At 41.9% G+C, this 18,450-nt stretch overlaps 1 protein-coding gene across 1 annotated transcript in view; it reads left to right on the top strand.

Annotated features, from left to right (window-relative positions):
* The window catches only part of rnf13 (ring finger protein 13), a 46,091-nt gene that overhangs the window by 8,588 nt on the left and 19,053 nt on the right, over positions 1-18,450 (top strand). The window contains exon 4 of the mRNA XM_029429897.1: positions 3,704-3,826. Coding sequence (XP_029285757.1) covers positions 3,704-3,826 — 123 coding nt within the window. The remainder of the gene's footprint in view (positions 1-3,703; positions 3,827-18,450) is intronic.

Raw genomic sequence — 18,450 nt, 5'->3', positions numbered from 1 at the left:
TACTTTGTCCTACCCTCTCGATCAAATATTTAACGTGCAAACGATTGTGGGTCAGAGCAGCCAGAAAAGATTGCTGACTTACTGCAAAATGCGACCGGATGCAGAAGGACATCCTGCTATTTTTGGCATTTGACATACTATGTATTGGGACATACAAAATCTTTTTTCTGGCACACCTAATAGTATGGTATTATGGTTATTGGAACGCAGTGAAGATCTGTAGCTTCACCTGCTTCCTGTTGTGGTCGTTCATAAACTGGGGGGGGGGGGGTTTGAAGTGGTTCAGGCAGGTTAAAGTGGGGAATCACACAATCATCAATGATTGTGTGTGAGGAGTCGCACCAGCTTTAATCTCCTCACAGTAATCCCCAGTCAGGCAAGAGTAAATTATTAATTCCTCTGAGCAAATCTGCAAACAAGCCCTATAGTGAGATTGTTAGTGACGGGATTAAGTGATCACTGTGCAGTAATTTGGAATAGTCCACCAGAAGAATACAGCCACCCACCCCCTCCCGCATTTCTTTCTGCAACAACAGAAAATCCCTCTGAGTTTGTTGGCACTCATGCACTGTATTAGTAGAGCAAGAAGAAATTAAAGGATATTTGCAGCTTGAATCATGATCATGTTGTTTATTTCTCACCGTCATTATAATATTAAGTATTTCCGCTATTAGTTACATTAATTCAGTAATAGGGAGGCACCGACTCAGTGAAGTGTCACAGTAATTCATGGCGTCATGTTACCTGACATAAAATGATTTCACACGCGGTGGGAAACGGATTTTAAATGAAGCGAAATAGGATCACTAATATCAGATTACTGCTTTGTTTTGTACAAGTTGTGGGATCTGAATTGGTATCTGGAGAGAACAACTTTGATCAGTGTATCCCCAGCTAAAGTGACTGTTGACAGATGTGAGATTAAATCTGCCTTTCTAAACAATCATCTTATTTCAGCCAATTATTGTAAGATGTTCATCTAAATATCTGTCTTTCCCCTTCTCTGTCACACTTATCACTATTTAGTTGTGGGAATGGGTCACGATACTTTTCAACATCACATTATTGGAAAATCATTTATCCTCGTTTTTTTTCCAAACTTTGACGACGCCCTAGCTAAAAGACTAATGCGATAATGGAACATTTTATATGGTATCATTACAACATGCTTATAAATTGTCTTTTCATCCACTGTGTCTTTATTTCCCAAGTACAATGAATGCTCAAGAATGTGTCCAAGTGATAGAAAATACTCACAATTCATGAATGCATCCTGAACATATGCAGACAGCAGTATCTCATACACTACAGGATTATAAACAAACTAAATAATACAGACAAAAACATATGAAACCCAGTTTGGAGTCTGACAGAGCAGTGGACATTTATAATCAGTTTAAGGATGTATTAGATGTGTCTTGTGGTGTTTCATGCTCAGGCAGCATTTTATCTAAATCTCCTTTCAGTCTACGTTTTCAGAATTTCCTCTTCTTCCCCAGTTATTTCCTGTTTTTCCACACGCTGTCCTCTCTGCAGTTCTTCGTTGTTTATAATACCCAACAGAGGGCGCTCTTGCCACTGTTTTCAAAGTCAGGAGGAGGAATGTGAGGCAGTGGCACAGTGATGTCATTTAGCAGCAAGGCAGGGCTGCACTTGAGGGAGGCACCCAGAGGTGAAGGCGGTGAGGGATGGGTGATTCCTTGCACGTGTCCCCCTCCCTAACGTGAGGTTTCACAGATTTCCCTCGCCCCGGGATTTGATCTGTCATACGTCAGCTCTTATAAATGTTGAGCAACAACCGGGCGGTGCATTCAGTCAGCAACTTGTATCTCTTCCGTTGATTTGTTAGCAAATGTGATGTGTCACTGTGATAATTTTCCATATGTGGCTCAGCTGCAGTTTTGGAGTTGTGTCAGTGTTACAGCCGGCACGGAGAATCAGACACCGGCCTTGTGTGTGTGTGTGTGTGTGTGTGTGTGTGTGTGTGTGTGTGTGTGTGTGTGAGAAAGTGCTGACTCTCCTTGATATACGGGCTAGGTTTTTTTTAAGTGTTGGCTTTAACAGAGAGAGAGAGAGAGAGAGAGAGAGAGAGAGAGAGAGAGAGAGAGAGAGAGAGATGAAAGTGGCTGCCAAAGTCCCAGAGTCCCACAGCAGTCCACACACTTCCTGTCTACCACCCTGCCTCTGACGCACGCACGCACGCACGCACGCACGCACAGTGGTGTTAATTACACTTGCATAAGAGCAGCAGAGGTTTAGATATGTATATCGTATCAGGTCCCTCCCTCCTCATCTCTTGTGTGTTTTCCTTTCATCATCTCTTCTCCATTTATCTGCGCTGGTTTTTCTCTTTTCTCACTATCTGCCTCTTTTGTCTTCACTTTTCTATTTTTGTCTTTCTCCCTTTGTTTTTTTCTCCCTCTTGTCTGCATTTCAGTGGCTCTCTGATTCCTTTTGCCTCCAAATTTGTATCTTTTGCAGTTTTTTCCGCCTTTGTTCTCCTTCCCTTTATCACTCTGTCAGCCTCTCTGTCTCACCCTCTCTCCCTCTCTTCTCACTATCGGCGTCTCATCAGTCACTTCAAAAGCTGTCGTTTGAAATGGGACTAAGACAGGAAGCGGCAGTAGGGAAAGAGAGATGAGAAAAACAAGGGCCATAGTCTTTCAGGGCGACCTGAGACGCTGATAAACTGAGCTATTAGACTCTGTGTTACATGAAAAAACATTTAATCAACATATAAACCCACACACACGGCATATCGTATTTGTGTAGAAAGTTCTGTATTAATTATGAATGCATTGCCATGTTTACCAAATGTATGTTTGATTTGCCAGTGTTTCATCTGGGGCTGTAGCAGAACTTCATCTCAGCATCTTGGGTTTTTTTTTTCAAGTTTGTTTTTCATCTGTGGTTGTGATGGATGTTGTTAATCTCGGAGCAGCAGGAGGGTTGAACAAAGATGGCGCTGCTCATACTGGATCCTGGGATGTAACTGTGATGTAACTTTAATTTGTGTCAAGCCTCTTTAACAGTATACAGGCTCACTAAGCAGGTCTCTGAAATCTGACAGAACACTGTGATCGTACTCGGACTGCGGTTTGCTAACAAATGTTGTTCAGTGCTAATGACTTAGCATGTAGCTTCGAGGCCGCTGTAATTTATCACTTTGTGATGTGTGATTTTTAAAAATAATTTTCAGCTTGTGACTTGCCTAGAGTCCAATAACTGTCAACATGAATCATAATAAACACTGACAAAACTATCAGATCTGACCAGTGGTACATCAGAGGGGTGAGAAAGTGAGCTAATGATCATTAATGCCACTTTGACTCTGCAGACATGAATCCCTTTCAAAGTGCTTTTCAGTAACTTGTAACTGCTGTACGTTTTTATTTATTGACACTAGAGGACACAAGCTCTGAGTTTGGTATTATCATTATTACTGGTCGTTTTGATCAGTTCTTGGTCTGAAAAATTATAATACTCATTAATTTTTACAAAAGGGTTTGCTAGCTGCTCTTTAGCAGTAGCATGATACATTTAGCATAATTGATTTTTAGGGCTAGATAGTGCTTTCTATAAATAATAGATATCTTATTTTGATTAATTTGCCTGTTTGACTCTCAAGGAAACTTGGATGTAAGCCATTTATGAATTTTGCTCACCATGTCACGTCTGATGATGTCCCCCCCCCCCCCCGCAGGGCTTCCTGATTGGGGCACGACCAGAAAATGCGTGCCAGCCCATCGAGCCCCCTCCGAGGGACAACTTGACGGGCGCCTTCATCGTCCTCATCAAGCGCTTTGACTGCAACTTTGACATCAAGGTACAGTGGTTTTGTGTTCGTGTGTGTTTGTTTAGTTATTGTCTGGGATAGAAGTCCTTCCTGATCACGCCACACACTTAATCAACGCTAACCCTCTCAAGTTTTAATCTAGACAAAAGTATTTCAACTTTATATTTTAGGCAGCATAACATAACCAGTTTTCTTCTGATAACTAAACAGGGCACTGGCTGTCTGACAAAGCGATGTGCAGCATCGTTGGTACTGTGAATGATGGCCCTTGTATTTCACTAACAGGCTTCCAGTACTTGTTTATAGAAAGTCTATTATTTTGGAAGCTGTCATTTTTAGTGCATAACGACACCTGGAAGTAATTACAAGCGTCATTTATTTCAGCAGCTGTTAATTATAATGGCACGCTGCCAGAAGTGTTTATGTGAGTTAGTGTACACTGATGTGTGTTGCCTCACACTGCAGTTATATCTGATCAAGTCTGTTTGGGACAGGAAAACAGGAAGTGGCCATTTCCCTAAACACAATTTCCTGCATGAGCATCTATCCCAATACACTGCCTCTTGTCTTTTTCTGTTCCCGCTGCTGCAGGTTTGTACGTGAAATGTTCTGTTCGTCTAATAAGTCAGTGAAGTGGCTGAAAGATTGAGAGAGAGCTGATCTCCTTTTTATACACGTGAGGCATCAGGCCATGTGCAGTGCACAGAGGGTTGGTGAAGGCGTGTGTATGTGTTGGGACTGTCGTTTAGTTCAATAGTATGAGGAAGAGATGGATGTTGAGAGAGGAAGATGAAGGAGGAATATAGTATATACAAGTGTGACATGCCATTTTCAGAAAAGTCTAACAAAGCCTCTAACCGTAGTTAAAGCCTAACTAACTTATGCAAAGTCAAACACAGTGGCTGTAAATTAACCCAGGAATTTGAGTTAAAGTGGGTCAGTGGCAGTTTTGAAGGAAATGCGTGACAATCATTTTTCATTTGCATACAAATGGAATTTGCTACACCAGTTTCAATGCCTCTGCAAGATTCATCAAGTAAATGTCAGAAGGAATAAAACTTAAAGATGACAACAAAATAAAAAGAAAGAAACAAGAAACAATAATTGGTCTTGGAGATGGCCCGAGGGCCGAAACGTTTCCTCGCTTTCTTGTCTACTTCCAGTGATCAGCATACTTTTCTAGTATTTAACAAAATATAAAGCTCAAACATTCTAAATATTCTATTTTAGGGACGTTTGAGACCTTAATGATACATTTACTGTAGAGACTTTCTTTCACGTCCTGCAGACATGCTGAATTGTTGCCAGATGCTTCAGCAGTGAACACATTACCTTTCCCCCAAAAAACTTCACATTTGTGGTCTTAGCACTTAAATTTGGCAATAGAGTTGGTAGTAAATGAATTACTGAGTTGTATTATTAATACAGCACCCTCTGCTGATTCCCAAGGATGATTTGTGCCAGAAGTTACAAAAAAAAAAGTAAAGTTTTTTCCTTTTCTTTTTTTTTGGGTCATCTCATTTTTTCACTTTTATACTAAAGGAAACAAAAAATGTCCAAATGCATAAAACACGACGAGGTAGAAATGTTCCTTAATGCATCTTAAACCTCCAGTTTTTCATGGATTCAGTGTAAAAACAGTAGAGAGAATAGAAAGGAGTGAGTTAGAGAAAGAGAGAGAGAGAGCGAGAGAGGAGAGAAAAGCGAGCCAGGAGTGAGAGAGGGGATGAGTAATAGGGTGAAAGTGAGGAAAGCATGCAGCCTCTTGGCATCTCTCTCTCTCCGCCTCTTACTCTCGTGCTTTTCATTCTTACCTCTTCACCTTTTCACTCTGTACCTTCTTGGTTGCTCCCCCTGCTAATTCACTCTCACATTTCTTGTCTCCCGCTTTTTCAATCTATTTTCTTGGCACTTTCTCTCTGTTGGCCTTTCCCTCTCACTTTTTTAGCCTACAAGGTCTTACTGCATCTCACACACACACACACACACACACACACACACACACACACACACACACACATATAGAAAGATGTCGACAGACAGGGCAGTGAGGTGTTCCCTTTGCTGGAGTGTAACCAGACTCCAGTCCACATATCTGTGTATCACAGACACGTGATATAAACATAATACACACACACACACACACCAGTCTCTCTGAACTATGTCCGATTTGACATTTGACCTCTTGGAAACCTCAAAGCAACAGTTTTGACTTGTTGAAGTTTGTTCTGATTTCTTGTTGCTGAGATCTGGAGGCAATTTTGAGTGTAAGCTTACAGCACTCGTTCCCCCAGTCGTGTCATAAAATACACATTAGTGCTGTAATGCGTTTCTCTCCAGTGCCTCACAGTAAGTTTTGACATCCAGGCCACATAGATCAGTTGTTTTAGTCGGCTATCAAGTAAAAATATCAAACATCTGCGTTTTTAGAGGAAGAAATGTTGATGGTGTTTTTTATGTTTCATATATTCACACATTGAATATTAATTTTTTCGGCTGCTGGTTAGATTCACACTTTAGTCTTTGTTTTAACTGCTCCTAACACTATCTACTCTTGTGACAAAGGTAATTGCAAGGTCAATCGTTGTGAGGCAACACGTTTTAACTGCTTACTTTAAAATCACAAACTGATTAAATGCAATGTAAAAGAATACAATGTTTTATTTTGCTTTGCTTACCAGTTGATGTGTTTATGAAAAGTGGCCACTCATCTAGTACACTTAACATTTCATGCAGCAAATGTAGCTTTTCTAGACTGTGGGAAAATGTAGCAAATGTCAAAACGTCATGGCTTTTAAATAGGGTGTGTCCAGAGGCCTAGTGGTTAACCACAAAGGCTCCTCTCCCTGCATTTCCTGTCAGTATCTCCACTGTCACGATCATAATAATAATATGCAAAATGCCAAACAAAACAAAAAACTACAAAATGGTCAAGTAAAGTGACCTTGTTTGATATCAAAAGTGTCCTTGTATAGGTGTGTCTTCGTTTTTTTGTTCCAGTACTGTAGTTGGCCACTAAACACTTACAAATAAACCAGGGTTTGACATCAGGGTGGAAAATAGATTCTGCCAGTTTGTGTGTTGGGGACGGTGTCTTTCTGTTTTTCTCCCTTCTCTCTTTATCTCCTTTCCTATCTGTTGTTTCCCCTCTCTTTCCTTACTCCCTGTCCTTCTACGGCACAGACACACACACACACACGCACACAGAGCTTCCGTTGGCAGTCATTGTGTCTCCATCACTCTTCTAGTTGCTTTTTCCTCTTACGGTTTTCCCCTCTCCCTGAGTCACATACATACTCAGTTTGTCGCTAGCATTCATCTGTCTACCTTGAATTCCTCACACACACACACACACACACACACACACACACACACACACACACACACACACACACCCCCTCCCTCCCTCCCTCCTAGCGGGGCTCAGTTCCCTCCAGAAGCTGCAGGGAAACAAAGGAATAATAGATTCCATCTTGTGTGTGTGTGTGTGTGTGTGTGTGGCATTCCCGCTGTTTCATTGCCTTCCATCTTTTTCTGCCCCTCCGCAGCCTCCTCCTATAGCATTTAGCCATTAGCACCCAGTGAGCTACAGCACAGAGATTTAATGGCTCTGTGGCTGTAATGGGCAATGAAACGGACACTCACCCACTTAACCCTCTGTCAAGTGTTGAATCCTCCAGCTGTGTGTGTGTGTGTGTGTGTGTGTGTGTGTGTGTGTGTGTGTGTGTGTGTGTGTGTGTGTGTGTGTGTTGCGATAAGACATGACATGACAGAGAGGAGGGCGAATGTCGAGAGAGTGTTTGAGATGGGGAGGGTGAAGAGGAATCATTTGAAGGGGTGTTAATAGGCACTCAGGTGTGTGTGTGTGTGTGTGTGTGTGTGTGTGTGTGTGTGTGTCTGGAAAGCAAAGCATAGCATTCCTCAATGGCTGTTCCTTTTTATAAAATGAATCTCCAGAGAGACAGGGTTGCACTTCCTGTACTCTGGGAGGGGGGAGGGGGGATCACTGGTGACCTTTCTGATCTTTCAGAATGAACAGGAAACTCGATACCCTTTTCCTCCCCTCTCCCTCCCATGAACACCCCCCGTGCCTCCCTTACTTAGCAAGATTCTTTGCAGACTGTCTCTCCGTCCCACTGCTGCCTTCCAGTAATACCCCCCCCACACACACACACACAGCAGGGTTATATACATTGAGACATAATGTCCTAGTTATATAACATGTACTGAGATATGTTGAGCTCTGTTGAAACACGTTGTTCTCCTCTTTCTTCTCTTCCTCGTATGGACTGTATATCACTTATTCAGTCCGTCTCTGCTGCCCTCTATCTGTCATCGTTTTCTTTTATAGCAACTTTAAAACTCAATCCATAAATATGTTTCCTCTTATGTTCACTTGAAGTGATTATGTGGCTGTCTACATCGGCTAGGAAGAGGGATTTTAATGGGAAAGTATGCTGTTGCTGGTGGGGAAAAATAGTAATAAATCTAATCTGGGGTTATTGGGATACATTGCAATACTATAACAACAACAGAGATGGGTCAACAAAGTGACCCAGTAAAGTCTGTTAGCAAGCAATATCTACCTTTTTTTTTTTTAAAGTTTGGTAACCTTACCTAACATTAGCCATATTAAAGATTCCCTTTGGAGTTTTAGACTTCTAGTAGCATGTTGTGAACCAGGCAGCTAAACAATGAGCTGAAACTCACTATAAAGCTTCATCACTACAAGGGACCCCATTCAAAGTGTCATGATGCATTGTCATAAAAACATTGATTTTTGCTTTAAAGGTTCAATGTGTAAGGCAGGGGTTCCCAAACTTTCTGTGGTCAAGGCACACCAAACACCAAGCCAAAATCTCAAGGCACACCTGTGTTCATATCCGTTAAAAATCCCCTCTATAACACATAGTATCACTGTTATCACTCTGTGAACATTTATTTAGCCTAGTCCTTGTAAGAAGCTATTCTCCTTCACACTAGCAGAGAGCCGTTTGATGTGTCACACTCTAATGTTTCCCACCATGCGCAAATGGCTAAAACGGGTTCGCTTTGACAGATTTCTTTTTTTTAATGATTGTTTTATTTATATTTAGGCCAAAGCATATAAGACCTATTGTTTCTATATTGTGAAATAAGTGTGTAGGACAAAGTACCGATAAAGTACAGTGTTTCCCTGCGCTGCACCCCCCCCCACTCCTCCCCCCCTGAAATTCAAGACGTTTTTTTAATTGTTATATATTCACAACTCACTTTTCACATTGAACAGGTGCTCTTTTATTAAATAAACTAAACGCTTATGTCATTTATCTCATTTATGTGCACGTTTCAGTTGCTTTGCATATTTACATTCTCTCCTCTGCTTCGTGAAGGGCGGAGCTCCGCTTCCGAACCCACACGCACGCGAACGCACACAATTAGTCAGAGACAGAGTGGAGAAAAGGTAAGGAGAGAACTTAAAAAATCTGCGCCACGCACGGACCTGATCCAGCCCAGGCAGCACCCTGCAGAGCAGTATACCTAGGGGAAACACTGAAGTAAATAAAAAATAATTCATAACCTTGTGTACAGTTAAACGCAATAGGCCTAATTGTTTCAAAATCCCACGGCACACCGGGATTTGTCTCACGGCACACCAGTGTGCCGCGGCACACCATTTGGGAACCACTGGTGTAAGGTATGCCAGAATTTCAACTTAAAACATTAAAACAATGAACTAACATTATCAACAGAATGTGAAGAGGTAACCGTGTTGACATGTCAAAGACGTCTCTGTGTTGTGGGTATAACTGACTAGTCAACGCTCAGTCCAGTCTAGGAGGCCCTCAGTACAGAGGGAGAAGAAGTACAGCTGCCTGACTCGGGCAGACTCGGGGCTTGTCAACATTACAGCCATGGTCTCTGCACGTTTTGATAGTTTGTTTTGATTAAATCCAAAGTGGCAGAAACGAGAAAAGAACTCGCACCATCGCCTGCTCCGCCGGCAGTACGGCGGCTGGGAGATGGACAGATCTTCCGTTAACAGTCAGCAGACAGCACTGATTTAGCTGACTCCCCGCCGGATCGTCAAACTTTCTGTTGCTACCGTTACACAGGTTATACACAGCGGCTCCATCAGCCCGCTGTTACTCCCAGTGCTGGGATATTCGCCGGCTGTATCCGATCCGCCGGAGCGGCTGCACGCTCCCCTCCCAGGAAGCAGTACTATGTCAGTGCAGAGGACGAAACAATAACACGATTTGTTCTCTCGTCTCTGCCGCCCGAACCAAGCCAACATACAAACTATCAAAACATACCGTTACACGGAGCGTACAGCCCACAGTGCCACAGTAAACACACAGATATCTGAGCCCACGTGAAGATTATAAGATAGCAGTGATATTTAGAGCGACTCAGAGTTTCAGCAGTCTGGTCTAATGAACTGACAGACACAGAGACACAGGAGTAACACCTGCACAGTAAATATATCAACACCAGAAGATATGTGTAGCTGTAGAATACAATACACAATATAAAGAATACATTAGAATACTCTAAAACTTAGAATACAATACATATGACAAACTACTACAGTTAAAATATAAACAGGAAAACACACTATAGTTATTTTTTTAATAACTGATTGTTTTGATGATTGATACATTTAGATTGTATGGCCCCAGTAGTAAAGGGGAAATACTGGCCCTATTTCTTTGGAGCAGGTGGCTCAGAACTACCCATTAAAGGAGCATGAATCGTATAGGAATTGGTCATCTTCTGTTCTATTTATTAAAAAATGTTGCTCGTAGTGAATATTGTATAAAAGGACTCAATGGATGGCTGAGTTGACTTTTGCTGTTGGTGGAACATTCCCCACCTGAGACCGACAGGAGGTCACGCCATGAGACAGTACAAACCTTGCCTAGCAAAGGGAAGTTCAGACTAAACGTCCAGTCTGGTTTGAATGCTTTTTGTCCTTTCAGGAAGCTGTGAACTTCATGTGACAGGGAAGAGATCAGGCATCATACTCTAAACAATTCTCTCATTCAAAAGCATTTACCAGAATTGTGATATAGACTGATTCAGGCCCGGCCAATATCACAAGAAACGGCATGTTTGAGATCATTACGAAAACAGAGATGCCGTTACTTAGTTTGGTTAACAGAGAGCACAGACAAGTTTGTTATTCTAATGTAACAAACTCATTTAAGATATCCTTATCAAAGTTTCAGCCTCGCATTTCTCAATAAAAAGCTTTTATTCAAATACTGGAATAACAACTGTTGAGGGGAAGATTAGATCGACTACAACAGTCTAACAATATATAATATATATATAATGTATATAATATAAAAATAATGGAATTTAGAAATAAGTTTCTGTCTCTAATAAAAGATTGTACAGTGTGGGCGAATTTACCCGAAAATACCGACAAACGACATACCCAAAGTAAATTATAAGCTGCGCTTCAACCATTTGCACCAGATGCATGACTGGTCTCATTCAAAAGATAACTCTTTTTGTTCTTGCAAAACAGTGAAGAATCACTCCAAGTGCTTCTGGCACTGAGTAATAGTGGTCTGAATATACTGAATTTGAAGAAAATACACTCTGCCTGAATGTTTTTGTTGAAAAAGATGCCTGAAGATGGGTATAGCTGGTAGTGGTGAGCTGGAAAACACAATAGAAACATAGCACCAAGTGTTACCAAGTTCAGGTTCAAATTTCAGATAAAAGGGACAAACACTTAAATTATTAGACAGGTTTTTCTAAGAGTAACACCAGGCGTTCACAAGCTGTGCATTTGGAGACATTATAATATTTATTGATAAAAAGGCCATAAATAACTATTATATACCCAATTATCCCTGCCAGTAGCAATGACACAAAGTAAGGGAAGTACAAACACATTTATTGCAATATTTTTGTGTTTTCTTTTGTATTTTGAATAGAATAAATACAATTATGAAAAGAATATTAATATTTTAAAAATAAAACCCATTGATGATACGTCAGTCACCGGGAGACTCTGCGGTCGCTGGCTCCGTCTGTACACAAAAAGTGGGCTGGCACCTCCTTATGAAGTTGACACTCATTGGCTCTTGATGGCTGTAGATAACGCATGGATGCTCCGATTGGCTCAAATGAAGTGTCAATCAAAAGGTCAGCGTTTTGGCAGCCATTTTAGAAGCGCCGAGATATTAAGTTTTTACCATGTTAGGTCACACAATTGTACACATCGATCAGCTGATATCACAGATTGCAACAGCTGTTCATGGACTTTTGACGATGTTCATGATGGATATATTTTTACAATGACACAGGAGTGTTTTCTTTGGATTATTACTGATTACAGGAATATGATGAGACTTCATAGGGGAGTTGGCTCAAAGTTATGTTGATTTTGGGTTTGCTTGCTAGTGTTAGGTGCCTACTATACTTGCTGTTGTGAATGTGATCTCAAAACCGTTTTGCTCACTAAATAAACGAGACTCTAAGCTTTCTCTGAGTGTGTGGCATTGGGTGTACAGTCCACACAACAAAGTACAAGATACAACCTCTCTGGAAATGTACCGTGGGTCCGTGAAAGGAAACCAAGGCCAAGGACATTATTTGAGATGTTTCGGTGTACACTTGAACCTACAAGTGCAGAATATTTCTGTAATACTTTTAAATAGGTGGAGGTGGATGTTAGGCAGACTTGCTAACACATATTTGAACCTTTATGAAATCCTTTTAATCACGACTTTAGTTGCAGCTTCATGTAATTTTCTGTTCAGCACAAATTAAAGTTTTAATTAAAGGGCTGCAAGAAAGCAAAATCTGGTGCACGTGGTGATTGTAATCTACGCACATGAAAGGTCGCAACGTGCCATAGACTTATCTTTAGGTGTGGCCATGCCCGGGTCCTTCTCTTGCAGTTTATTATCAACAAATAAAACATGTCTGAAAAGATCTTGATGAGCTGGGAGCGGTCACAAGGGCTTTATTTTCTCTGTAAATATGTCCAGCCATCTTCCGAGTAAGTGCAACTTCGTCTAGTGTGAGTTTGCTTTTTTCCCAGTTGCAGCCTAAGTTGGTGTTTGTTCTGGTGATGGGAAAATGTCCCATCTAACCTTGCTTCCTACCTCTGCCTTACAGTAAGTGCATTTTATCGTGCGGCCTGTTTGTGTAGCAGTGACCTCACAGCCCCCGAGCTACACACACACACACACACACACACACACACACACACACATACACTCACACAGACCTCAGTCTTTAAACAATGATCTAGCTTCCTGCACACGCGCACTCAGTCTTATGACAGGGTATGACTATGGCTGACTGGATGTATGACTAGCTCGAGTGCGAGCGAGAGAGAGAGAAAGTAGGGAGAGAGAGAGAGAGAGAGGGGAATAGCCTTATGTGTCTCTCTGTCTCATGTGGTTGTGTTGTTTTTCTCTTGTTTTGTCTGTTGCAATCTGTTGTGGCAACAAACGGCTCAGCCCGCACCCTTTGGCCTGTAGACCAAATTGTAGATGTAATTGTAATTGTAGATCAAATTGTTTCTGTTCTTGTATAATACTCCAAACACACATCTTTAAGTGTTCATCCAGTTACTTGTGAGGGCAAACAAGTTTCCTCACCTTTGGGCATTTTCTTTTTTTAATCGCAAGACTTTATGAGGACGCCCTCATACAGACAGCGCTGATTTTGCTAAACACACTTTTGCAATTGGTACCACATTCATGTGGGGAATAAGTAAGTAAGGCTTTATTTATACAGCACTTTACAGAACCAGGGTTACACAGTGCTTTACTGTTACAAAACAATATTTACAGCGTTGTCCAAAAGCTATTTACAAATGATAAAAAATCAATGAAAAGATTTATGAATACATTTTTTAATAAACTCATGCAAAAGAAAAAAATGAAATAACAAATTGGGCAAAGAAAGCATCATTAAAATGTGTTATCTTTATTACACATTTAGTGCAAATATAGTCCCTCACACACGCAGGGAAATGAGTTGTATGCACTGCAGCTGTGCAGTGTTATCAGTATACATGGCCTCTCCCTGCAGTTTGCAGTTTTATTGAACTCTTTATCTAATCAGCCGTCTGGACCTTGAAACCCAAACCCTGCTCTGCTCTGCGCAGCATTCCTCTAAAACACTAAGGAGAGAGAGGGGAGGGTGGGTGGATGTGGGGAGGGGAGGGAGGGAGGGAGTAAAGGCGGGAGGGTGGACATATCAGAGAAGGGGCAGAAAAGTTGGCAGTCGGGATGATATAACAAGGGTAATGAGGGCAAAGAGAGGAGAGAGAGAAGGAGGAGGTTACATTTAGAGAGGTAGGTAGGGAAGAGGAAGAAGTGGAGTGTTGGGAAGTAGAGGAACTGAGATGGAAAAGGGGGGGGAGGAGAAATAAAAGAGGAAGGGTGGCAAGAGGAGGAAAAAGGGTGGGAGGGGAAAAGCTTGTGGAGAGGAAGAGAGAAGGGGTGGAGGAGAAGAGAAAGAACGTGAGGAGAAATTAGTGGATATGAGGGTATAAAGAAATGGGAGACAGAAGAGAGAGAAGCGGTTAAGGGAGGAGGAGGAGGAAATGAGGACCTGATTGGGAGCTGCTGTCCAAACAGTAGAGCAGCAGAGCAGGGCTTAGCTGCATCTGATACAGTTTAGGGACATTTTAACCAGTGGAGGTCTACTTTTCACTTCCAAAAAGCTTTTTTTATATGCAAATCCAAACATTTGTGTAATGTTTCCCCCCCCTAGAGACTCAGTAGGTGTATTTTGGGCAGTATACATAAAATTGAACATGAGAGAGTTAAAGGGATGGAAACGGGAGAGCCGACCAGGCCCTAATAGAGAGAGAACACAGACACTGGCAGAAGCAATACAATGTGTCAATAATGTCCTAAGAACAAATATATAAAGTTATGGAAACTAGTTCTGTAAAATAATGTGTTTATGTGCTTCAAAGACTTATTTAATTGAAAGTCGACATATAATACTTTTCTATGTAATATCTATGAATCAAATAAAACAAAAATATTATCTTTTTCCAAAACACGGGGAAACTCTTCAAGGAAATATACTTCAAGGACAAACTATAATATGTGTGAGAAAGGTGCGCTGTGTTGCTCCGACTCATTTACACAACGCTGAGGTCACGTCTGCGCTATGCAAATGCAGACCAGTGACTGCAACAGGCTGCACGCAGGTCATTTATCCTGCCTGAGCTCCACAGGGCAGGAGTGTGCATGAAAAATGGACTTAAAAACAGATGAAGGAGGAAATGGGACAGTGGGTTAGAGGGAAGAAGAAAAAGGAGGGATTTGTGGACAAAATGATGTCAGTGGTAGAAGAAGAGGAGGAGAAGCAGAAAAGACAAAGTGCAGAACTGCATGATGAGACTGTGCAGTGTTGGCAGCAGACACACACACACACACACACACACACACACACACACACACACAGAGACACAGGAGTGAAGATGCAGTAGTTATTGACACACACACACACACACACACACACACACACACACTCAGTGGTGATACAGCAATAATTAGTATTGCTATCAGCAGACTGTGTAGGAGTGTGCAGGCATATTTAACATATGATAGTTTGTTATTATTGATCTCTTTAGGCCGATAATGCTCAACTATGTGTAAGACTAATGTAAAATGAGCTTTTACCAGATATATTCATGACAAACAGCGTTATAGGGTGTGTTCTGCTTTTTTTGGGGGATCCCAACGGTTAAGTCCGGCAGCTCCAGGTGGCACCGTGTACACACCTCCAGTCAACTGTGACCAATGAGAGTCGGGTCTCGCTCGCATAAATACATGCACGCACACACAAATATCAATAGTTCAGTGACCTGTAGTGAAAACCTTTTTCCCTTGTAAACACACTTATTTTCTCTCTCTCACTAACACCTTCCTTCACATTCATTCAATCCCACGCATTCACAGGAAGCTGCTCGTTTCCGAACAGCTGCACCCTTCTTGTGTGCACGCAAACTCTTCAAGGCCTCGGTGTGCTTTACTCTGTATTAGAGTTCAGCAGGTTTGTACGAACAATAGCAGCAGCTTCTGCAGTGTGTCGCTGTCTTAACTGGCTGAATTATGTGTTCGCCATCCCCGCTACGTTACTCTACGCTTTGCCTTTTAATATAATGCTCGATTGAGTTGATCAGAGTTTCTCCCAGTCAGCACTTTTAGTTGTCCATATTTATAAACTTGACATGTTGAAATCAGGAAGTTGGTCACCTTTATAAGACACCAATAGCACAAGTAACAGCAGTTTAATTGAAATGTATAAGATGTTCAGTATCCAACTGCTTTAAAGTACCATCAGAAAAAACATCACGACATGACCTGATGTTTCTGACAGTTAGTCATGACACAGCATTCTACACAAATGTCTGCCTTTACTTCTGCTACTTCAAGCTTCTGGTGCTGGTCAAGTATGCTCGTAGGGCTCCACAAACAACAGCCAATTAAGTAGAGGCCAATCAGCCTTTTAAAAATCCATAATTGGTCAACCTTCTGAAGAAAACCTACTGTGCCTGTGCTGCTGGCCAAGTCAACATTTGGTCAGCACACCACAGGGTGCCACGATGAGAAATCAAGCATCACATGGCCATTATGCTTCCACTTTGTTTTCAATCCAAGGCCTGATGGTACAAAAAAAAGAGACATAATGTTTTTTGGAAGGCAGAAAAAGAGAGAACGGAGCTAGAAGTCTCTGAAGCCAAGTAATGCCGTCACATGAATGATGTCAGGATGCCCTTAAGAGAGGCACTACTCTTTCCAGTGTCGTTCCACCGCAGCTGTACAGGGCAGTTGCCTTGTGTATAATTGCGAACAGAAATATAACGTTGCTCCGTCAACTTACTTGAAATAAAGAGGTTTCTGAGATTCAACCAAAATGGGACAATCTACATTTTAATTTTGACATTTTATCATCCCCACACCACCATCATTGTGTGTGCGTGTGCGTGTGCGTGCAGGGGGATATGATGCTGATGGAGAACAGCAGGATTTTTTATGTGAGGTCCCACAGAGATAACGACAATTAAGTGGTTTAATGAAGGCTGTTAAATTGACATGGAGGATGGCGCTACAGCTCAGCACGATTGTCTGCAGATGCTAGAAGAGCAGCCCATGATGATGCATTCTTCTCTGAGCTTGAGAGAGAGAGAGAGAGAGAGAGAGAGAGAGAGAGAGAGAGAGAGAGAGAGAGAGAGAGAGAGAAAGAGAGAGAGAGAGAGAGAGAGAGAGGAGAGAGAGAGAGAGAGAGAGAGAGAGAGAGAGAGAGAGAGAGAGAGAGAGAGAGAATAGCCACACACTTGTTCTCTATTCTATTTGTATTTAGTTCTCGAGGTTTCACATCTCATATTCCCTTTCTCCATCTCCTTTTTTCTGCCTCTCTGTCTATGTTTTCTCCCTCTCCTCAGTCTCAGGAATGCATTGAATGTCCTTATCTGCCTCTCTGTCTATGTTTTCTCCCTCTCCTCAGTCTCAGGAATGCATTGAATGTCCTTATCTTTGCCCATGCAAACACAAGGGTGAGCCAGCAGCAGAGGTTGAATTCCTCCACAGATCCCAGGCAGACAGACCGCACCACACACTGGCATCTAGACGGTCCACTGCCAATACGGCTCTTTACTCTTGCTGTAAAATCCCCCTGAAAAGAACTCAACTGAAGGCCAGTCTGTGGAGAGTTTACACAGCAGCAGGGTAGCCGGTAGTAGATTTTAGGAAGTTAAAGCATGAACTCTAATCCATTATTGGTTCCAGGACACATTTACTGGTTCACTAATGACCCATATTAGCCACAGCTGGACAAAATTTGGCTTGTGGCAGCTGTTACACTGGTTTCCTACTTGCCATTTTGGTCGCAGCATGGCTCAGGAGGTAGAGCGGTCGTCTAGTAATCGGAAGGTTCCTGGTCATTTACCACGACTTGATTTTCCAACAACCTTGTTGGCCGACACATTAAATCATAATAAGATGCAAATTACACTACATGCACATTCCTTGTCCAAGTCAAACACTGTAGTGTTTAATTTATCCTGCGTAGAACACGCAGTGGGGTAACGCGAATGCCATATTCTTACTGTTTACCTCACGATCGTAAAAATAGTTGCTGCCGTTATGACTTTCTCGAGGTTGTAAAATCTTGTGCAGTGTTTTCTGTTTGATAAGCCTTTAAACGCATTCATCTGTTACTCTAATTGGACTTCATGACCAAGTGTGAAGTAGATTGTATTAGCGGTTCTCAAAATATGCGAAGGACGTACATACACAGACAGTCAGAGATTCCTTGCTTTATAGTTACACTTACACACTTACAATCACAGACAGCAAACCTTCTCCACCTAGCTCACTTTCCCTCCTTAAAATACACACACACACACACAAAATACTAGGTCTCTGTGAGTGTGTGTGTGCGTGTGCGTGCGTGTCTGTGTGTGTGTGTCACTTATCCAGACAGCCTGCCTCAAGACGCACACAGTAGCCATTGATACCTCCACACAATACACCCTCACAAGAAAACACATGGGATCACAATGCTGCGGCTGTCATACACACTGCTTCACGTATGCCTGTGCATAAAATTACAATGACAAGGAACAGACAAAAGACAGTGCTGTTTTTGTATTAGCATCCATGCAGGCCACAATACAC

This window comes from Cottoperca gobio, chromosome 4 (assembly GCF_900634415.1).
Source record: "Cottoperca gobio chromosome 4, fCotGob3.1, whole genome shotgun sequence".
NCBI classification, from domain to species: Eukaryota; Metazoa; Chordata; class Actinopteri; order Perciformes; family Bovichtidae; genus Cottoperca; species Cottoperca gobio.
This window is presented reverse-complemented; position numbering and strand designations above follow the sequence as displayed.